Source organism: Vicia villosa, linkage group LG1 (assembly GCF_029867415.1).
Source record: "Vicia villosa cultivar HV-30 ecotype Madison, WI linkage group LG1, Vvil1.0, whole genome shotgun sequence".
In the NCBI taxonomy this organism is placed as follows: domain Eukaryota; kingdom Viridiplantae; phylum Streptophyta; class Magnoliopsida; order Fabales; family Fabaceae; genus Vicia; species Vicia villosa.
The window spans coordinates 192,706,655-192,730,441 of NC_081180.1; the positions used below are offsets into that span (position 1 = coordinate 192,706,655).

A 23,787-nucleotide genomic window follows, 5' to 3' on the forward strand; every position below is an offset into this window, starting at 1 on the left:
TTAACTATTAATTAAAATTGAAAACAAAAACTAAAAAGCAGTCTTCATCGTCTTCCTCGTCGCTATCACCACCTAACATAGGTCCAGATTTCCAAAGTTGAACTTTTCTGGGCGTGTTGTCGCTTTTGCTTTATACATAGTCCATTGTGTTGTCCTTCAATGCATTCTTAAATTCCTGGTGCAACAATGAGAAATAGGCTCAATTGAAATTAAGAGCTTCTCAACTAAATATACTCAGGCTTATTTATATAGGAAAATTGACGACTCTCTGAACTTTTTCTTAAAAACTTTAAGGGACGTGAAGGATGATTCCTCTTGTTCATCTTTGTCTTCAAGAACATCATCAATATCTTCAACGTCAAGTTCTGACTGAGTCATCAAAACAAAAGTAGCAACATGAAAAGCCCGTCGATGCCATCAAACCTTCGCGAAAATTGGACATAAGCGGTCTTCTTTCCAAGTAGATGGTCCATGAAGAAGCACATAGCTTCCCTAATAGCTTTGCTATTATTGTTGTAATGATCACAGTCTATATTCAACACAAAAGGTGCATTGCAAAGAACAACAAAAACTTGAAGCTGTGGAAGAAACGAAGTATTTCAAGAGTTATAAATAAACTGTTGTTATCATATCAAGTTTTTGTAATTTAAAGGAATAAAACTATATATCAACTACTTACCATAGAATTCATTGCTCCAGCTTTGTTATGGTCTTGATATCCAGATTATTAAAATATATCTATAATATATCTATTAATATAAATAACAAAAATCATGTACACCAAACTTTCAAACTTATAGCTAACATGGATCCTAGTTTTAAAAGAAACCCAGAACTGAAGTAAAACATATAATCCAAATTGTAGTTTCAATACTGTTTAAGAACGTAGGTTTTCCAAATTGCATTACTGAAGAAGAACGAAAAGCATTTTCCTGAGTTTTTCGCAAATAGTGAACTCAATCAGAACTTGTGTGCAACCGTAATTCAATGGTGGAGGGTAGATTTGCAAACTGTAACAAAATCAAAATCAGGAGAAAACTCAAAATCAAAAACATGCATACAAGAAGAAAAATAATCCCAAATTCAACAATAAAATCACCCACAACAAAAAAAATTTGAAAAGTTCTATAAAATATAATTTCACAGTAAGAAACTATAAAATCTACACATATAAATAAAGCTTGTAAAACCTTCACATAAAAACAACATCACAAGAAAAAAATGAAAAAGTTGAAACCAATCCTTTTTCAGAATAGTAATCATCGTCTGCCGCAACCAACACCGACAAATCATCCATAACTTAAAGGTGAGATATTTAGTATCCAAATGAAGAAAAAAACAATAAGACAATGAAGAGGAATAACATTACATATTGAAAGTGTTAATTGTTGTCGATGAACTCATCTCTTAAATGGCTTTGCAAAAAATTTATCCAGATTCATACTTCTTGAAAATACAACAATAATCAAATGTTTTTCCACTAAGTTTCTACAATCGCAATAAATCTGATAACAATTTATAAATGTGACTAATTAATGGTTGAAATATTATGAAGTAGATTTATCACCGTGAAACCGCATACCACCGTTAAAATTGATGGAAACACCTTAGCCGATGTTGTCTCCCATTTCTAAGTAGAAATGCTTCAAAAGATTTCTCTGTAGATATATCCAATATAAAAGAATAACGTTATAAAATAAAAAAATCCATCACAATACCCATAAAATTATATATCATAACTCAAAATCATCAAACCCTAACCATAACTTTCCGGATTCTTGTGCTTTGTCATATAATCATATCTATCTATTTTACCTACAAATTCTTTGTTGTTGTTGATGACGAAAGAAGTTAGAAACTCAGAGATTAAGCATGAAGAACCTGAAAAACAAATAAAGAGTGAAGTAAGCAATCAAATGAATCTTCTGAAATAGAGAAAAGAAATAGATAAAAGAAAGAATAGTAATCGAAAGAAGAATAAGAGTGAGAAGAAGGGAGAAGAAGATAAAGATGATTGGTGAGAGAGAGAAAGATGAAGAAAAATTATTGGAAGAAATTGTGGAATAGTGGGTGTTGTACGGTTTTGGTCTATTAACCGTTTTGCAAGAGAGAGAGATGGTTTTACTGAGTTTTAATGAAAATTTGTTTATTAAAAAATACAATTAATAATTTTGAAACAAAGGAAATCAGTCTGCTTAATCATAAAGAGTACCACGTGGAGGATTATTGAATAATAAGGGTAATTAGGGGTTTTAAGCAACACCTAATTTTCTTATATGATAGATTATGAACACGTTTGTTTTACTTTTAAAAAATGCATTTTTAGTTTTATTTTTAAAAATGCATTTAGAAAAATATTTTTTAAAATATTATAGGTTTTTTTAAATTCATTTTTTATAAATTAAAAATTAATTTTGATATCTTATAACATAAATATATATTATTGAAGATCTAAACTTAGTCGAAATCGCTATTTTTTAAAAAAGTTTGATCTCAAAAATGATTTTTATGAAAATTTATTTGAAACAGTTTCAAAATAGTAATCAAATCTCGTAATACAAGAGGCCTTTGTTACTTTTTTTTGTCTCATCGTGAGCTTCATCTACAACGATACGAAATTTAAAATCACCAATTTTCTCACAAATTTGCTTTTCACCCTACTAGAAAGAATTTGTTGACGCTTTATTTGAATTTGAAGTGAAGTATATTTGCACTTTTGTGAAGTATTTTTCAACACAACTTTTGCAATTTCATCATTGTAAGATGCTAGAAATTTTAACAACTCATGAAAGCTGCCTTGATTTCTTGAAGTTTTAGTTTTGTTGCGACCCCTTAAAGCACAAGTTTGAAGTGTTAACTAAGGAACAATGTAAATTGAAAGTCTCGAAACGCAATCAATTATTCCTTCTTTTACTCAAATTTTCACTTAAATAACATTTATAATATGACCATCTTGATTTAATAAGCCGTATTGCATCATTGTTTTATGAACATAAACCCTTTTTTGTGTGTTTAAGAAAGGAACAATGTTTTCATTCATAACTTTCTTCAAACTACTAAAATTCATTGAAATGAACACATGTAATCTAGGACGTATATTTGATTCTTTTTTATAAAAATATAACATGGTAAGCAATATGCATCATTTTTAGATAATGAATATTATTTTACTCATGAAGGAAATATGTTTAACCAAGTGTGTTGAAACTGTCTTGAATGATCCTCATAACTATACAAGGGATAGATTTCTAAATGCAGTTGATACGTAGGCCTAAGTGGGTGGATTTTGTTATAAGCCGACCAAAGGTTCAATACGTAGGTCCAACCATTCACCACCCCAATTAAGAATATCTAACTAATACTATCACCACACATAACATTCTAGGAACACTTTCTAATCTCCACTTTTTAATATACTCATCTTGGACTATGTAACTTACTTGGATGTTGGAGGACTAACCTTGTAGATCGACCTTGCCTTGTGACATCCTAAACCCCGATTTTTTTATAAAAATATAATGTAGAATAAGTATCTCATATAATTAAAAAGGACATCACATTAACATAAGTAACATAAACTTCTCATAATGAGTACTTAATAAAAACATAGAATTAAACATAATAATGTGAAAGCTACTAATCCTGACCCTGATGTCACAATATTACAACCTTATTACAACCAACATATGAGCTGACTTAACAATTCATCAACAATAAACATAAAGAAAAATAAAAAAAAAGTGCTCTCCCATGCCCCATTTTCAATATACTTACAAAAAGGCGCTTGTTCCTCAGTATCCACTTATTTGAGAAAGTATATAGGACTGAAAGGAGGATTGGCTAAGTTTAAGGGCCCGTGAAAAATTATAAAATCGGTATTACCCAACAATGGTTGAACCCTAACATTGAACGAAAAAAAGATAATAAAGATGTTTGCTTATATGGTGTAACCCAAAAAAAATCTTGATTGATCTTGTATGTATGTATATATATATATATATATATATATATATATATATATATATATATATATATATATATATATATATATATATATATATATATATATCAGTGATGGCTATCAAAATTCCAGAATGCCTTAATTTGATTGTCCAAACGAAAAAGAAAAAATTGAAAAGAGCTTTAAGTCAAAAGCGTAGCTAGAGAGGTGGCCAAAGTACGAAATTTTTTACTGTATTTGTTTTATGGTTTTGTGTTCCAGTAATACTTTTTGTGTCGGTAAGTACAAGGGAACTTACATCTTAGTCAATCAGAATGAAGGACCATGTATAAGTATCAATCAATCTCATTTTTTGAGCTTTTGAAGAACCAAAACCGCTTGATCCTAATTCTTTCTAAGCAAACTTGATGCTTGAGGAAAAGCAATTGTTCAAGTTTGGGGGTATATGATAACGGTAAATGCATCGTGATTCTTGCTTGTTTACCTTTCGATTTCATGTATGATTTCATTTACCTAGTTCAATTTTATGCATTTTTGTCTCCTTTTATGATTTAAGGTAATAAAAGGTCAATGGATCGAATCAGCACAAAGAAGGCCAAAGATCGCACAAAAAGAGGCTATTCACATACAACTTTTCCGCAGCCAACACGGCCTGGAAGTGTCGCATGACACGGGACGTGTTGGCCCCTTAGCGCCTCTCCCGTACAGCAAACTGAGACTAACACGGCCTGCCCGTGTCAGCACCCAGGAAGTTTCAAATTCTTGATTTTTAAGTAGTTTTTATGACCTCTTGGCATCTTTAACCTCCCAAGCTTTAATGATTATTGATTACTAGTAGTTGAGCTCAAAATTATTGGCTATTATAAGTGACTTATTACCTTGGATTAGTATAAATAGATACTTAGGCATCACTTACTACTTATCATACACTATAATTGTTACTTTTCTTTTGCTTTTATTTTAAAGCTTAAGTTCTTGCTACTCTTGTAATCACTCATCACTTGTGGTATTTTAATCTTGCTTTCTTTTTGATTTCAAGTTATTACTCTTGATTGCTTTGCTTATTTATTTACTTGCAATGTCTCTAAATTGTTTGATTGTTGTCCATCTCGTCATGAGTGAGTAGATCCATAGAGACATAGGATTATGAGAGTCCTTCTCATGATAAATCCCAATTGAATCATTCATTTGTAATTACTAGAAATATATGTTTGATTTATTTTAGAATTCAAACTCTTGACCACGTCTATGCCGGTTGTGAAAGCAAAGGTAATATAGATGTTGATTATGTATCGAAAGATAATGATTCGACATCCGAAAGTGAATTGCTAGATGGTTAAGTTAAAGGTGCCACTAACAAGACAACTTGATCTCACTTGAAAAATAATCAAGATGTGGCGTCGCGTGACAAGGCATAACACTCTCGATTGAACTTCTTAGGTGTGCTCGAAACATGTCTAGATTTGCACGCCATGAAAGTGATTTTCGCATACGTTTATCTAAATTTCTTTAAAAATAACTTAGAAATTATCAGATTTCAGCCATGGATGATCATATGGTTGATTCTAGATGGATGATCATAATCCTAGTCCTGCTTTTAATTATTTGTTAATCTCAATTTCAATTTGCATCAAACAAACACTTTTGTGATCGTAGATAAACAAAGTTAGAGAAAAAATTTGGTAACCATACATCTCTTTGTGGGTTCGATCTTTTTACCACTTGACACAATCGTGCACTTGCAGTTCACACGCGTCAAGTTTTTGGCACTGTCGTCGAGGAGATAGTTGTGATATCGAAATTAAATTTGAATACTATTTAGACTAAAGCACTCCTTTTTTGTTTTATTTGTTCTAATTTTTATGCGAAAGACCCATTCGATTGGAAATTTGGTTGAATGGGTTAACGAGATTGAGCGTTTTCTTCACGAAAGTCACTGAATCTTAGCTTTGTGACAACTATGTGGTTAAGTAGATACCAAACCTCTTAAGGACTATACAGTTCCCATCGATGAGGAACGACATAGTAGAATTGTGCATCCGCCTATAGCAGTTAATAATTTTGAACTAAAGTCTTCTTTGATAGGCATGATCCAATAGGAATAGTTCTTATGGTTACCTATTGAAAACCCAAATTTGCATCTATCAATTTTTATTGATAATTGTGGTACTTTGAAGGCCAATGGCGTTGACAAAAACGCTATCCGCCTTAAATTGTTCCCACTCTCGTTGCGAGATCTAGCCCAGGCTTGGCTCTAATATTTGCCTGCAAAATTTATAACTTCTTGGGCATAACTTAAAGCTTCTTTCCTTGCAGGGTATTTTCTGCCAAGTAAAATTGCCCAAGTAAGAGGTAAAATCAATAGCTTTAGGCTGGAAGATGGGGAATCTATATTTGATGCGTGGAGACGCTTCAAAGACTTGCTGAGACTTTGCCCGTTTCATGGGTTGGCTAAGTTGTTAGTGATACACACCTTCTATAATGGTCTCATCTAGTCTACAAGGATGAATCTCGATGCGGCTATTGGTGGTGCGTTAATGAATAGCTCGTAAGACGTTACTTACAATTTGATTGAGGATATGGCAAGGAACCACCATTCATGGGGTAAATTCTCGTGAAAAATGGTGCTAAGGCCCCTCAAAATGGTGGAATGTATGAGGTTAGCTAGTTTTACCATATGAACACAAAGGTTGACGCGTTACATCAAAAACTTGAAAATATAGTTGTAGCTTCAGCAGCGCCTACATTGGTAGCTACTACGACTCCAACCACCCCGGCATGACCTTTCTGTGAGGTCTGCGAGGTGAATGGACATTCTGTAGGGAATTTCCAAATGATTATTGGTAGGATGAGCCAATCGTGTTACTGACAATTATGTTAATAATCAAAGAGGAAATCCGTACTCGAATACCTATACCCGGGGTGGTAAAACCACTCCAACTTCTCTTTCAAAAATAACCAAAAGGTCATGTAAATGTTGTTGTCACTAGAAGAGGAAAGTTGGTGGAAAGTCTTAAGAGAAAGGGGTTCAGGTAGAGAGTTCTTAAAAAAATAATAACAAAAGTGATAAAAGAATAAGAAAGTGTTAGTGAAAATGAAGCAGTGGTTAGAGAGGATGTTCCGAAACCACCTAAAAGGGAGAAGTATATTTGTTAGTTAGTCAACGATATTTTAACTTAATTAGATCGCACAGTTGGGCCAATTTATTAGACAATTGGCCAACTCAATACAAAACAAAGAATTATTATTATTATTATTATTATTATTATTATTATTATTATTATTATTATTATTATTATTATTATTATTATTATTATTATATTACTAATAATACATTTTATTAGGAGATAAGAAACTGGAAAAAGATAATTTTATTAAGTTGAAAGTCATAGGTTGAACCCAAATCCTCACAGTTGTTTGTGAGTATAAGTTTTTAATTAGTACACTTTGTCTAAAAAAATGCAATCTTTAATTTATTTAAAAATATATTTTATTTATTAAAATTTATGTGTATCTACAAATATATTTTAAATTTCATTTGATAGAGTTCATATAAATTTTAATCAATAAAAATAATAATTAAAAGTGTGTAAATAATACTGTTTAGCCTTCTCATTTTAAGATTTAAAAGAGTCCCGCACAAGATACAGTCCGAGCCTTTCAATAACTTCCTAAAGGCAGTTGCTTTTAATCAACTTGTCTTTAGAGCCGTGGCAGTTAGTTCATGTCACTTGATCAACTCAATGGCCTTTAGAACCTCACCACGTGTTTTGTATCGGACACTTGTGAAGATTATACAGGTTCATCAAACTCTATATAAACCAAGCTTTCCCTCTAATCTTTCAAACAAAGTGAAACTGAAACAAACAAGTTTGAATATTGAAAGTGAAAATGCAGGCAACAAAGAAAGCAGTTGAGACCATTAAGGAAACCGCCGCCAACATTGGTGCTTCTGCCAAGTCTGGCTTAGAGAAGACCAAAGCCACAGTCCAGGAAAAGGTTTTTTTAAACTATTTTTGATGTTATTTATATTTATTGCTATATTCTCTAATATTCTAAATGAAATGTTTGGAATGTTTTTGTTGTAGGGTGAGATTATGAGTGCAAGTGATCCCGTGCAGAAGGAAATGGCAACAGAGAAAAAAGAGGAGAGGATCAACCAAGCGGAAATGCAGAAACGGGAAGCACGTGAGTATAATGCTGCGGTCAAAATGTGTCACGTGACTGAGGGCTATACTGGACCCACCATTGAGACTGCTGCTGGATACTCCATCATTGGTGACTATGGATCTGGACAACCAATGGCTACTGATAACGTGTCGACAATTCCTGGTATTGGGCTTGGGCTTGGAGCAGATGTGATGGGCTCACACCCGATTGAGACCAACACAGGAATGGATACTACTACTGCTGAGGCCCGTGTTGTCCACGTGGATGGAAGTGTTCCAGGGAGTGGGCCTACTCATTATTAGTTATGTGTTTGTGTGTACTATGTTGTTTTATTTCTGTTTAGTCAATGTTTAGTTTTGTATCCTAGTGATGCTACTGGTTTCATAGGGTTGTTGGTTTCTCTGTTTTAGATATGGGACCAAGTGTTGTACAACATGGTACATCTTGTACCGCAAAGTTGTTATGTTTGTTTGTTTCATTAAATAAATCAAAGTGTGAACGTAATGTTTTGAGTTGTTGGTTTTTTACTGCAGTTTGGAGTATATATATCCGTTAAAACTATTACAAGTGGAAAATGAAAATCTTCAATAAATTTAGCACAACAATCGTAGTTACTTTGTAGGATGTTTTAATCCACCATTTTAGGCTGGATAGAAAACCTTTGTAAATCAAAAAACAAATGATTATATTTGAAGTTGAGTAGGGTTCAGAATTGATGACAGTTTTATTTTTTTTAATGGAGAATGGTAGTAACAGTTGGTATCATCTTAATACTGCAAGTTAGTTAGTTCCCTTTCTGATTCCTTAGAAGAAGAAACTGAAATCAATTTTAACATTTTTAACATAAAATGGTAACAATCACAGTAAAAAAGACATGGAGAAAGAATTTTAAAAATTATTTTCAAATATTATATAGGTCTTTGCTAAAAATTAGCAAAGCTAAAGTAACAACACTGCCGTTAGTCACCATCACGGTGCTTTCAAAAATAAACCATGGTTATATGATATTATGCGATCCTCAACCCCCAGTAACAAATCCATCCAAGCAATAAAATTTGTACAAGAAATACAACTTAAGATGTGAAAATTAAAGATATCACACCATAAGTCTCATGGTGTATGTGCCTCAAGGTCATCCTGCAAAACAACCAAGTATATAAAAGCACATGGTAAGAAATTTTTTATACTGATGGAAACAGGAAATTAATAACAGTGTTAATATGATGACAATATATGTTTTCATACAGGATATCAGTAGGGAAAAGAGACTTTGCTAGAAATATGATAGATTCTTATCTCTGAAAATTTTGTTATAGAAAGAAGGTTTGAAAAAACATTGGTTTAAAGAGACCAAAGAACACTACAATAAAATCGTTAGGAAGTACTTTTAATTAAAATGGTCTCTGATTTTAAGAAAAGAATGTTTGGTAGTATTAAAACTGATAATGACCAAAGCTAATAATTGGAAAGAATGGCATATAGAAAAAGGAATGGTAAGAAATAACAGAATACTAAATTGCAACCCCAACAAGTCGCTTCAAAAATAAACTTAAGCCACAAAACTAGGCCATCAGAAGTCATGTCAGTACCATTAAGTAGCATTACACAATAACAACAACAATAATGTAGTAATAAATACCCTGGCTAATGAAAGAAGAAAATAAACACCAGATCAAGGTTAAATTTAGATTCCTAGCTTTCGCAATTCAGCAGCTCCGTGAGCAAAGTGACATCTTTCGCCGAATGTGCAAGATCCTTTAGCAAAATTCTCACAAAGCTTGGTCTTGATGTTTCTTCCAGGTGGGGCTGGGGCGCCTGGACCACCACCTGAGGCAGATTTCGGTGGGGCAGAGACTGATAGAGTCAAAAGTAAATCTTTTACCATGTTACTTGCCTGTGCAATTTGATCAAATGTTCCCTCAAGTTCAATGTTTCTAAGATTTGGGTCAGATTCATGGTCACGAATTGAAAATTTGACTCCTGTTTGGCGACAGATCAGCTTCGAGTTCACGCCACCCTTTCCAATGATGGCTCCAGCCAAGGAAGCTTCTACACTGATCTTGGCAGTGGAATTGGCACCAAAGCTAGCAGCGCCCAGACCAGAAGGAGCCTCAGTTCGACCAGCCATGCGATTAACTGTTGTATGTGCCATGGGACGGTGATCATCAATTGATGGAACAAAAGGTTTGCCAAGTTCCCATTCACCATGGGCAAAATGGCACTTGTCACCAAATTTGCAGCCCTCCACAGAATTAAACTTGTTACATATGCGGGTTTTAACAGCATTCGGTGCAGAGCCATTGTTGGAGACTGGTGGTGGGGCGGCAACATTTCTAGGAGGTGCAGCAGGTTTCAGACTCATCATCTGGGAAACAGCATTATAGCCACCAGGAACAAAATGCAAGAAGTGACAGCCTTCACCAAATGGGCATCCAGCAATGCTGCAAAGAAAAAACAGAATGGCACAACAAAATGAGATCATCATACCATAGTAATATTGTTACAAAAAATGCAATCTTCCCCTTTTACTTTCCCTGTTTTCTACAGTAAAAATAAATATTGTAACTTAATAATCTCCCCCTTAAAAAAAGTATACATGTACAAATATAGAGAGAGGACACATATTATTTGGCAAGGCATAATGCAACAAACTTAAAACTGGGATAAATAATCTTTAATGAATTATGCTCAAATAATAAAAATGGGAAAGTCCCAAAAACAAGATGTTGAAGAGAATGGTTAATAGTAGGTATTCTTGACTTAACACACGAAAGAGACCAAAGTGACATGAAGCAGAGATTCAGCAATGCCCACCAAACATTAGAAAATGTTAAATCACTACACTGGCAGTAATCAACTGATCAGTATTCAGTAATCAAACCAGATCAGTTAATGGTGTCTATTTCAAATAGTAGTAAGAATCCTAGTACAGGATGCAGAAGTCATCATTTAAAGCAACGATAACAGATCAGGTGATTAGGCTTGACTATGATGCTAGTGTTTGCTGAATTCAACACCATGCAGCATATTAGAGAGAGTTGGGGTAGCACCTATTGAAGAAAAGATGGTTGAATCTATACTTGGTTGGTTTGGGCCGGTGAGGAGACACGTGAAGAAATCTATAGACTCCGTAGTAAGGAGAGTATATTAGTGAGTAGCCCAATTACTAGAAGAAGAGAAAGACCAAGAAAACAATAGGAGAATCTATTAAGTAAGAGCTAGAAGGCAATGGTTTGGATGAAGATATGATATATGAATATGATAGAGCATTATGACTAATTACTAGAAGCAGAGAAAGACCAAGGAAACAATAGGAGAATCTATTAAGTAAGAGCTAGAAGGCAATGGTTGATGAAGATATTATATATGAATATGATAGAGCATTATGACATTGGGATACAAATTGAGAAATCCTATCAAAATAGCATTCTTAAAAAAAGTTTAATTACATAATGCATCAAAGTTAAAAAGATTAAGCAGAGCAGGAGTTCAAAAACAGATTCGTAAAAAACCACAGAACAGCGAAGGGTAGAAGCAACGGCAAAAATAGCTACTGTTCAGAAGAACAACAAAAACACTGATGAGGTACAGCACAACCACAAACAACCAGTTGTATGTGGTGGACAAAACACACAGCACCCACTCACATTCTGTTTGAAGTTAGTACAGATAAGTTTTTTTTATGAAATCCAAATATTGAATTTTTAACCAAGAATTCAGTCAATTCACTATTGCTAAACACACAGTACCCACTCACTGTTTCGTTGCTCTTGAGCAAAGGGAACAAAAGACTTTGAACATAATAACTATCCGGTGAGAATGAATTAAAATATTGAACTGCACATCTTTATCAGATTTACCTCTTATTTGTTTACCTAAAGCTTGATAGAATCCATATGTGAGATTGTATACAACTAGTTAGTTGCAGTTATAGGTAACTAACAACAAAGTTTTTCTTGAAAATGTTACAAATCTATGAAACTATTTCTAGATATACAGAAACGTATATTGGACATAATACCTGATCCAACACTTATCTATTGTATTATTTTATAAATAGGTTATAAATTGTATGGTGGGTTCATAAAGAATAGAATAAAGTAAAGCTGAAAAGTCATTAATCCTTAAAAAGAAAAGCAGCATTTAAACTGATTAATGAGCGTAGAGTATCGATGCAAATAATAATCAATTATCTTTGATATATTTGTTCCCATTGCCATGGGTTTTCCTGCAAATTATTATCTTTATCGAACTCCGTTAATAAACCATTATTCTCTTACATTACAACTTGATTAGATCAGTGAACAGTATGTACCTGTATAAAATCTTAGAATATACGAGTTAATTTGCATAATTACACAATTTAGTTTTACGAATTATGACATTAAAACTTTTAATTCTTAAGAGTAGCTTATAAAACTATTAACAAAGGAAAATATGCAGTTCAGAGTGTTTGTTTAGATAGGAATAGATTAGAACCTGAAAAACTTGGTACAAGGCTTCGTTTTGCTTCCTACACCACTTGATAATGAGTCCATTTCTGTTGCAAAACATTAATTACTTTTTCTCAGTTAATGTTCTCTAAATTATTAAATCTAGTATACATTATTCCAAAAACAAATCTTAAAATAATTATTCTTTCTTAGAGTAATAATATTTTGGAATTAAGTAAATTGAAAGTAACATTAGGCGAACCAACTCAAGCTCGTGTGAAATTTCCCCCCCATGTGCTTCCAATTGAAGTAATCATTCTAAACTTTGAAGTTGAACATTCTCTCGGTGACAAAATTCTTTTTCTATATAGGGTTTAGAACTTAGGGATTAGGGTTTTGTTTAGCTGAAGGGAATTAATTATGTTTAGTTCAGGATTTTAGGATTTGGGTTTCAAAAGGAGGTTTTTTTGAGAAAGTTCTTGTCTTTTCAGTTTACAATCTATGGATTCCGAATGTAAAAGTAAGAGACACACAATACAGTTTCAGACGGTATTAATTACAGTTTTACGAGTTTGAGAAAGCTAATTGATTCAACATAAGAACCATGTGATGAATTTCACATAAATAACCATAGCATGAGCCAAGCAATATATAAGTTAACAATGAAGTTTTTTTTTTGTTTTTTCTTACAATATCATATTTTTATTATTTTTCTGTTTTTTATTATTTTAGAGAACATTATTTTTCTTACAATGAAGTATTGCATACAAGTTACATGAACCACAAGCACAAAAAGCTTTCAAGCAGAATCAAATAGTAAAGAACACAATAATAAACAAATAAATACAAATAGAATTTGTAATGAAGAAAAATTTGGGAGCTGAGATGAAGAAAATACCTTGTTTGGTTTTCTTAGCGGAGCCGTTAACGCCGGCATCGAACCTCCCTCGCTTGCGGCTATCCATAACAGTAACAGAAAGAAGTAGATCGAGATCCAAATAGGGGAATTAACTCGAAGGAAACGAAAAGTGAAAGGAAACCCTAGAGAGAGAAAATAGATATTGGGGGTAGAGAGAGAGGAAAAACCCTAACCCTAGAGAGTTGAATGGAACGGAAGAGGGGTTTTGGAAAGAGGAGGGGAGAAACGAAGGAGAGATGAGAAGGAGAAGAAGAAAAAACAGAAGCAGCAAAGACACTGCAGAAGTGCAGATAATATTATTTATAATTGCTTCCAGAATATTTTGGCAATCCAAATTAAATCTTGTTAGTAAAATTAAAAACAAATCTTAATTAATTAGGGAATTTTATATTAAATTTGTTGAAATTTATTTTATATTTATATTTTAAATATGATTATAAGAAAGTAAATTAAATTATTTATTTTTGGTAACAATTAGAAAAACATTAAAAAGTAATAATACATTTTATATAGAGTATAATTTTTTTTTGAAGAAATCTATTATTATTATTATTATTATTTGTGACTAAAATATTCTCTCTTAGATATTTTGAATAATGTCAAAATTATAAATTGTGTAGTATTTGTACATTGAATATTATCTCTTTATGTCTTAGTTGTTTTTTCATCTTAGAACACTTAAGGAACAAGTCAAAAATATTTGACAAGTTAAAAATGACAAAAATGTGCATTTTTATCAAAAACCATGCTTGGAGTCAACTCCCTCTAAAGCAAAATTGAAAACAAATGTTTATGTCAAAAGGAGTCGACTCCCTGGTCTTTGGAGTCAATACACAACAAAAAGGAGTTGATTCTCTAGTCTTTGGAGTCAATACACAGCACGAAGGAGTCGACTCTCAAGTGATGTGTATCGACTCCTACTAAAGCATTTTTTCAAAATTCTTTTCAGGAGTCGACTCTCAGGCAGTATAGGTCGACTCCCTTGCCCTTGGGATTCGACTTCCACTTTGAATGAATCGACTCTCATAGTTCAAAATGTCTAATTTTGTAATTTTGCATCCCTATATTTTTCTGTTTCATTCTTTCACACACTCACACACACACACACACATATATATAATCATTCATGCATCTCTTTTTATTATTGAAACCAAAAAATATACAAGGATTTTTATTATCTTCATCCTCTCTCGTTGCATACATACAACAACTACACATAATCATTTTTGTTGTGTGATCAAGAGATAGTTAGATAAGGTCCAATAGAATTTGGTGTAATCAATTGGGTTGAAAGATGTTTGGGGGTTTCAAGATATATCCATTAGGGTTTCCTTCCAAGATCAAAGATTGATTTGGAGGTTTTTCACAAGATTGCGCAATTTAGATTCAGCTGAGTAAAAACTTTGAAGAACGCGGTTTCTCTCAAATGAGTAACGCTAACCAGAGGATCACTTTGGTAATCTTGTGTCACAATACTCTCGCAATTTGGATTCAACCGAGTGAAAACTTCGAAGAAAAGGATTATGTCGAAGGAGTAACAGTAACCAGATGATCAAATTAGAAGTATCATGTTACTTGATTGAGCTCAAGATCAAGGGAAGAGATGAAGATAGAATCAACATCAACCATAAGGTTTTGAGGGTTGAATTGCTACTTTTTCTCTTGTAAACAATTTTTACAAAGGTTAATTTTTTATTATCTCAATTCCTTTTGAATTGGGGGCAGACGTACCCATAGTGAGGCCGATTGGAGAACTGCCTAAATAAATCATTGTGTCTCTCACTCTTTCTCTATTCTCTCTTTTACGTTTACGCGTAAATTGTTAAACCATTGATTGTGTAATTGATACATAGAGATTTTTTATTTGTTTAATACTTCAAACAATTTTGTTGAGTTGATTACAATCTATGTGATTGTAATTGGTTTATCATATCAACAAAATTCAAAGAAAAATTTGGTTTAAATCGATTGCATACAAAGTGTTCGACAAATTGCTTGTTATTTCATTGGAAATTGGTTACTACTGTGTGATTTATATTCAAACGCAATTGATGTAATATATTGGTTGTCTTTCTCATCTTACGTACTTGTTCTATGTTCAAGATAGACGATTGTCAAATCGGAATTGTTTCCGCACACTATAGTTAAAACATTTTTAAAACATAATTTATATTAAGAAAATTTTATTTACAATTTATTTTTAAAACATTATTCAATGCATAAAAAATACAATAAATTGTATGACGATTTTAACAATTCAGATTTGAAAAACCTAGCTATTTATATTAGATTTAAGAGTTAATGTTGAGAATAAATAATATAAATTTTCAAAAATAAAAGAGTAAAACGAGAAGTGTTCGGTAGAGTTGTATGATAATATTTGACGTCAAAAAAAACAAACACTTTTTTTTTCTAAAAAAGATGATGATAAAAAGAAAATCAAAATCCATAATAATGATATTACAACATAATCAAATGATGGAAACTCCAAGAACATAAGTAAAAATGTAAAATTTTAATGAGTTAGATGAACTACAAATAATTAAAGTAAAACCTCTATCACACCTCATGTTACCCAAAACATTTCAAAGTGTTCATTCCTCTAAAACTTTGTTTGAAAATTTAAAAAAAAAAATGAAAGTTTTGAGAAAATAAATTTAAAAAAAATATAGAATTTTTTTTAATATTTTTGAAAAACTACTTTATATAAAATAATAAAAGAGTATCTATTATAAATTTTAATTTTTGAAATACTATAACAATAAAGATTATATTTGAATAATGTGTTTAAGTCCTCGACAACATTCCATAGTCCAAACAAATATAATTATCAATCACATCAACGTATCTAAGAGATTACAACTGTCAAGACAATACCGGCTGGTCCAAGCATCATCGCGAGGACATCAACATCGTTTCTAACCTATTTCCAGGAACGAGTTACTCCATTTGCGTTAGACAGAGTATCTTGCCTATGAATTCTTCTTATCTTTTCACCATCAAGAATGTGCTAGTCTAACCAGTGGATCAGGTGCCTCTGGAAATGCTCAAAGGTTTGCATGTTCTAGAGTTTGATCTTCATCGTAGGCTTTTGTTATACCCCAAAATTTGCCCGCATCTTTTTTCAAAAAAAAAGAAGGCAATAGACTTCTGTCTAAAAATTGGGAGTTTTATATAATCTTGGATTTTATTTCATAAATATCCTGATTTTATGAATACTCAGTTTTTAGAATGTTTTTTGTACGGTATTTTGGTTCGCTGTTGAATTTATTCTTACACAAACGCCAAATACTGTTTATCACTTCATACAGTGTTTATTTGAGATTTATTTTCAGATAAATGATACTGACACAGTTGGTACAGAATTAAATTTTGCAGGCACAGAGTCCGGGGTTTCAGATCATACTAGTAACAATTAAGTTATTATTGGTTTTTGTTTCCCATTAATTTTTTTATACTATATTATTTTTCCAAATCTCTTTCTTTCTTTTCAAAATCTCTTTCTTTCTTTTCAAATCTCTTTCTTTCAAATCAAATCCTAACTTTATTCTACTATCATTCAAACTTTCCTTTTACTGTACCACTTCATTCCCCAACGTCTCCATCCCTCTTTTTACTCTATAGATACCCCTCATTTTTTCCATAAATTCTCACATCAAATTTCACTCATCTCCCAAACTCCTATCATATTATCTCCTAATCATTTCCTCTTCTTCCCCGGCAAAAATGGCAAAGTGGGTGGATACGTTTTTTCTTGTGGTCATCACTGTTTTTGTGGTGATCATGTCCTTTTTCTGTCTACATAGTCCTGAAAAATGCGGACCTGGGATGTTTACACTCCCGTATATCTATATTTTGTTGTTTATAGCATGGGTTTTTAATCGTCATACTTAAAGTTTCTCGTATCTGTCGCTTTCAAATAATGTATCGTTGATTATATTTGTCGTACTGTTCGTAGGTTCAAACAGCACATTAATCCGACACTCGGAACTCAAGATATGAATTTTCCAACGTCATCCAAAATGCAACATCGACATCATGCAGCGACATTCTATACGATATCTCCAAAACTCTTCAAATGATATATTCAATGCTTAAAATTGCTTCTCAACAAACCTTTTAATTATTCCTTCATTCCGTTCAACTCTGACACTGACATCCCATGCAACACCAACAAACAAGTCTAGTTTTGAGAACAAGCGTAACTGCAACTTCACCTCTTTCTAACATCATACTGTCACAATTAAATATGTTACAGCTGCTGCAACCATTTTCATAACAAAGTTCATCTCGTTAGCTTTCCGACGTTTCAAATGGAACTCAAATCGGATGTCTAGAACTCCAGTTATGAATTTTCGAAGCTTCATAACGATTCAACAACTGTCCTGCGTTTTTCTTACGGAAATTCCGCTCTAAAACTCATCATCTTCAAATCAATCACATTCTAAACAGCTCCTTATCATATCTCTTCACTTCCAAACATTCTTATAACTTGAGCAACACATCCCATCACCGAAGTTCGTCTTCTGCAACATCACGAAACCAAATTCATGTACGCCATCATCAACCTTCTTATCCTTGAGATCATACTCGTGTCTTCGCATTACTCGCGCGTCAAAACGTTCTCAACAACATCGATAACCTCTACCATCATCTCAATTACTTACTAGTAATCCTACGACAAGGTTTACGACAATACTTTCTTTAATCACCGCTTCAACAGCGACCTTTCACATAGGGCTACTCACACGACAACATCACAGTCCATCAGTAGCACTTGAAGCATCACAACTTCAAAATCCCATTTTCTAGAAATAACCATCATTTACTCTGAGGCACTCCAACTGACAACTTCGCAGCACACCAGCAGAGCTGACACATCGCAACTTTCTAATTTTCCTCTGCTACAATTAATCATCAAATACCTCTAATCATCTTCCTTCAAGATGTTCCAACTCAATTACCAGTCAAGTCTTAATTTCAAGTCACCTTCGATTCGGAAAACAACAACTCCAACAATGCTTGCCCTGTTGCCAACAACAGCCTACTGAATCAATCATCTTACAACTGAAACATAACCGAGAAGCGAAGCTTCTCCCCCACTTGTTTCAATCCAACACCTGCAACAAACAAACAAGTACCGACCGTGATTCACTCACATGTCGTGTACCAAGGGATAAAACGCCGATAGTATACAACTGTCGCGTAACTCAACTGACTCGACAATTGGCCGGACGGACCGACCTGCTCTGATACCACTGTTGTAACACCCTTCTAAACCCCGCGGAAATTAATAAAATAATTCAGAGTAAAACATGAAAACAAGGGTGCCACAATTCATATTTAAAACAAACCTATCATAAATCCATTGTCATGCTTTCACTAAGGAACAATTCATCATAATACATAAACATCTCATGTTAACACAGCGGAAAATTCATCATACGGATAAGCATAACATCATCTATGCAATATCCCACATCATTTAATACAATAACAGCACGATAGAGTATCGTCATAAACTCTAAGCTAACGTTCCCCCAGTGTTACAATATCAGAGCATGACACCTGACGCTACACTAATACACTGACTTATGAGCTAATCCTCACCAAGTCGAAAGCAGCTATCCTCAATCTGAAAATGTCAACAGTAAGGGTGAGTCTCATCGCAGTTAACAAATGTTATTGCATCTTAAATAACAACACATCATAGTTATATCATTCACCCAATTTCATCATATTCAGATTATCAGGAACATCCATCATTTACACAAATGCCAACAGAACACATCTTTCAAACAGACAAACATACTCAACATTGATCCAACAAAACACGCAACCAACACATCATCAATATTTATAACACTGGAATACTTCCAATCATGTTATAAAAGTATGCATATGTATGAACTGACACTATGCATGTGGTACCAACCTCATCAAATGGGAATAACCCATGACCGATCCAACATCATCAAGATACGGCCCTGCCAGCACAGATTCCACACAATGGGAATCATGCCCTTCACTGATCCAACACACCCTTATGGATACAGTATCATCAATGCACATGAATGAATGCAACATATACAACATACTTATACCATCGTCAAGTCTAATGAGTAACATCGTCAAATACTCATTTCATCATCATCATCAACATCATCATCATCATCATCATCATCAAAGTATGTTTATATACATTAGCATCATTCAAATACAGTCAATAATCATCATCATCATCATTAAAGAACATACATGTGTCCACATCAATCATCATCATCGATAAGAAGAACACACATGTATCCACATCATTCCAACACAAATCAATCAACATCATATAATTCTCAGCAAATCATCACATCATAATGTTTTCAAAACAACATCTTATATTGTCACATTTCATCATATATGTCAACAATACACCATCCAATTAAACAAATCGTCGCATGATTAATATTTCAACATAGCATGTATTTAACATATCTCATCACATATATGTACAATACATCATTCACCAAGAAATAAAATCATATTTAAAAATAATTGGATTCACACCTCATTCCATCAATTAAACACGTAGGCTATCTCATAAGATTCATCGTGCTCGAAACGGCACTAAAAACAGACCTACGGTTCGAAAGTTACACATCATTTAACTTTTCCAAGAAAATAACTAACGCTACAGCACGCGGCGCAACCAAGGTTCGCGGCGCGCCCTGAACCACACAAACGCGTTCGCGGCGCAACATATGCACGCGGCGAGAAACGAGAAAACAAGTACGCCTTCGCGGCGCCAAAACTGGGACGCGGCGCGAACTGGCGATTTCAGAGACTTTCGGGTCTGCGTCAGATCCTGCGATCTCACCCAATTTGAGTCTAAAACTAACTCCAAACATCATATACAGGCAGTTAATTATCAATTGCATCATTATTCATCATCACACATCAAAACAACACATAATCAATCAATAATTCATGCAATTTTCATCAATTCATAACCTCCCTAAACCTAACATATAATCGATTGACTCAACAACATCCCTAATCAATATTATTATCTAAGAACACGATAATAGATGATAACCGGAGAGTCCCCCCTTACCTTAGCCAAGAGTTCTTGATTGGTCTCTCCCTCCATTGCTCCTCATTCACGTTCTTCGTGTTCCAAACTCTTTTTACGTTCCTTTCTCTTATTCCCAATTCTATATTTTATTTTATAAAATAACCTTTAATTAGAATAGGGCCTTTACTAACACTACACCCCTCATTCTTTACCTCACACATGGCCCAACATCATAAACCATCCTTTTCCAATTAAATCCCACAAACCACCAATAATTATAATTATTAATTAAATTTCCATTTAAATTAAAAATTAAAATATACGGGTGTTACAATATGGAGTAGGTTTGACGTATCACATGTGAGCCTAAAGCCCTGAACCATTGTGTGCCATGGTTGAAGCTCAAAGCTTCAAACTTTTTGTTTTCACACTTAACCTGGCCAAATGAAAAAACTAACCCCATATTCATGTTCAGGAGATAAAATTAAGTGGATCTGGGCTGTTTTTTTTTTTTGTTTGATTCCATTTTTGCAGGTTTTGAACGTGGGAGAAATATGGGGGTTCTGCGAAGGAAAATACGACGGTTAAAACCGCCACAATTTGCATGAAGAAAAAGCTGAAGGAGACGGAGGTTGAAGACGACCACGCGTCCAAGCGTGGTTCGCCGGTCAAAATTGACCCCTCTCTCCGCTCGCGTGGCATCGTTTGGCTGGCTGGTCAATATTTCAACTCTTCCTCTTTCCATTTCCATTGGTCCACGCAAGATGTAGTGGGCCCAGTCTGACTTTGGTCACCACACAAATCCAATGCTTTATCTTTTCCCCAGACTACCATGCGCTTTAAATCATGGCCCTTGGATCGTCACTGTGTCATTATCACACGCTCTTAAACGCAAGCGCACCATGTTCCTTATAGATTAACCACACAGGATCACAGATTTAAATATATTTTCTATTTTATTTAATTTTCTTTGTAAAATTATTTTAAAATAGTTTTAAAAATCAAAAAAAAAATTATGCAAAATTTTTTTTAGGTTGATAAAATATTATATTAATTTTTGACACAAAAATATTTTTTTTCTTAATAATTAAAATATTTTGTTTAATTAATCAATATATATTCATATATTTTCCTTTTAATTATTTCTAACCTATCAAAAAATCAGAAAAAAATATTTTCTTTTTATTAAATTAAGTTTATATATTCTAAACTAATTTTGTACATAATTAGAATATTTTTCCCTTTAATTTTAATTTATATGTATAATTATTTGCATAATTATGTGTAATTAACTTAATGATTTCAAAAAAACAATTTCAAAAAATCATAAAAAAAAATTAATTTTATTTTAAAATTAATTAACAAACAATTTGGACATTTTTTAGGCTTAATTTTTTAGGTTTAAATTTTATTTCTAATTCTTGACCTTTTAATTAAATTAATTATGCCTTAATTTTAATTAAATCAACCAATCCAAAAAATCAAAAAATATTTTCCCTTTATCTTGTTGCCATTTAAATTCATAGATACGTGTATAGGTTGTCAAATTCATGTAAATAGCGTAGTTTACATTTCTTGCACAATCAATGTAATAGCGTAGATTTACTTTCCGCATTTTACATTCCCGCACTTTAATTCCTGTACATATAAAACTGTGTGTATGTCAAGAATAATAATTGAAGCGCTAGATCACTAATCTCAAAGATAACATATCTGAAAACAAAACACAATCACACTTGCACCTCTTAGGGTAATCCCTCTGTTACTCTTTTCAAAATCAATCCTACTATTTCAAATACAAATTCAAACTTCTGTCTGTATCCAGTCAAGGAAAATTTTCTAAAGAAATGAGAAAGAACCTTACAAACTTAGGGTATACCTCCTAATTGCTTGCTCAAATAAAAGAAAAAATCAAAAACAACAAAAGTTCTCACACATCACTGTTTTTCCAAAACAAACTTTCAAAAGGCTACACTTTGTATATATCCAAACAAGGATCATTACGAAGTTAAAAATCTTTTTTTCAAACCATCAAAACATCTTTCGAAAGATAAATACTTTGTATACACTACAACGGCCAAGGGCTACTACAGCGCTTTTTTTGGGCTACTAAAGCGCTTAAAAGCGCTGCCAAAGCCAGCGCTGCCGTAGGTAACGACAGCGCTTTTGAAAGCGCTCTCGTAGCCCCTCCTATAGCAGCGCTTTTATCCAAAAAAGCGCTCTCGTATCCCCCTCTATAGCAGCGCTTTTTTCAGAAAGCGCTCTTGTACCCCCCCTATAGCAGCGCTTTTTCAAGAAGCGCTTTCGTAGGTTGCGCATTTTTTTTATGCTTTTTTTATCTTAGGCAGCGCATTTTTTTTATTTTTTATGTTTTTTTTTTATTTTTTATGCTTTTTTTTTTATTTTTTATGCTTTTTTTTTATCTTAGGCATTTTTTTTACCATTATATACCAAAATAAAATATATATATATATATATATATATATATATATATACCATGGATAAAATACCATTATATACCAAAATAAAAGATATACACCATTAATATAAGCCCGAAATTCGTGTCCTCTGCATAATCACATGTTTACTAACAGATACATATATAATTAAATCATCAACAGAATATAAGCCCGAAATTCTCAAAATCCACCGAGCGCACGGTCCTGGACCTGCAAAGTATGAACAGAACAATAAAACAATCCCCACAAAGTTTCAAAACAGTCTTAAAATATATACCCCTAATAATGCACCAAACACAAACTATGTAATCACGACCATGCTCAGCAAAAACAATCTAAACTTGAGTACATGGTTGAAGACCATTTAGAATGAAATTATAAAACAAACAATTTTGACTAGTGAAGTTTAGTACTCAAGAAGCTGAACACCATTCATACCACATAAAAAACTTTTAGTCTCTTTGTCCACTTTAAGTACTAACATGCAGTGAATAGAATTTAACTCCCTTATCCAAGTAAAAAGTATCCCACACCATCGTTATATCAAATCAAATCAAATATTAGAAACACATATATGTCTTCACTCTTCATCATCTAAAGAAAAGACTATTGAACTGTGTAGAACATGTCTTCACTTTTCATCATCTAAAAAAAAGACTATTTCAGTTTAATATATTAGATTAGACTCTCCGTTTCTTATTTAATAGAAACACAAAAGTCAAATTTTAATTCTTAATCTTCATAGAAAACAACACACCACTAAAATTAAATGAATTATC

The 23,787-nt window shown here is 33.0% G+C and overlaps 2 protein-coding genes across 2 annotated transcripts; one reads left to right on the plus strand and one right to left on the minus strand.

Annotated features, from left to right (window-relative positions):
- Positions 1-7,823: 7,823 nt before the first annotated feature.
- LOC131644760 (18 kDa seed maturation protein-like) lies at positions 7,824-8,649 on the plus strand. Its single transcript, XM_058915349.1, has 2 exons — positions 7,824-7,960; positions 8,050-8,649. Exons 1-2 carry the CDS (start codon positions 7,853-7,855, stop codon positions 8,431-8,433), a joined length of 492 nt encoding a protein of 163 aa, XP_058771332.1. The 5' UTR covers positions 7,824-7,852; the 3' UTR covers positions 8,434-8,649.
- Positions 8,650-9,637: 988 nt separating this feature from the next.
- On the minus strand, positions 9,638-13,773 carry LOC131644759 (zinc finger CCCH domain-containing protein 44-like). Its single transcript, XM_058915348.1, has 3 exons — positions 13,463-13,773; positions 12,611-12,671; positions 9,638-10,572 (listed from the first exon to the last, which is right to left on the minus strand). Exons 1-3 carry the CDS (start codon positions 13,527-13,529, stop codon positions 9,816-9,818), a joined length of 885 nt encoding a protein of 294 aa, XP_058771331.1. The 5' UTR covers positions 13,530-13,773; the 3' UTR covers positions 9,638-9,815.
- Between the last annotated feature and the right edge of the window lie 10,014 nt (positions 13,774-23,787).

What these genes read in the sequence shown, in the direction of transcription:
- LOC131644760 (XM_058915349.1), top strand. Translation starts at nt 7,853, where the DNA reads ATGCAGGCAACAAAGAAAGCAGTTGAGACCATTAAGGAAACCGCCGCC. An exon ending in AAGCCACAGTCCAGGAAAAG is followed by an intron (nt 7,961 to 8,049) that starts GTTTTTTTAAAC and finishes TTTTTGTTGTAG; the next exon opens with GGTGAGATTATGAGTGCAAG.
- LOC131644759 (XM_058915348.1), bottom strand. Translation starts at nt 13,529, where the DNA reads ATGGATAGCCGCAAGCGAGGGAGGTTCGATGCCGGCGTTAACGGCTCC. An exon ending in CGCTAAGAAAACCAAACAAG is followed by an intron (nt 12,672 to 13,462) that starts GTATTTTCTTCA and finishes GTTTTGCAACAG; the next exon opens with AAATGGACTCATTATCAAGT. An exon ending in CCTTGTACCAAGTTTTTCAG is followed by an intron (nt 10,573 to 12,610) that starts GTTCTAATCTAT and finishes TTTTCTTTGCAG; the next exon opens with CATTGCTGGATGCCCATTTG.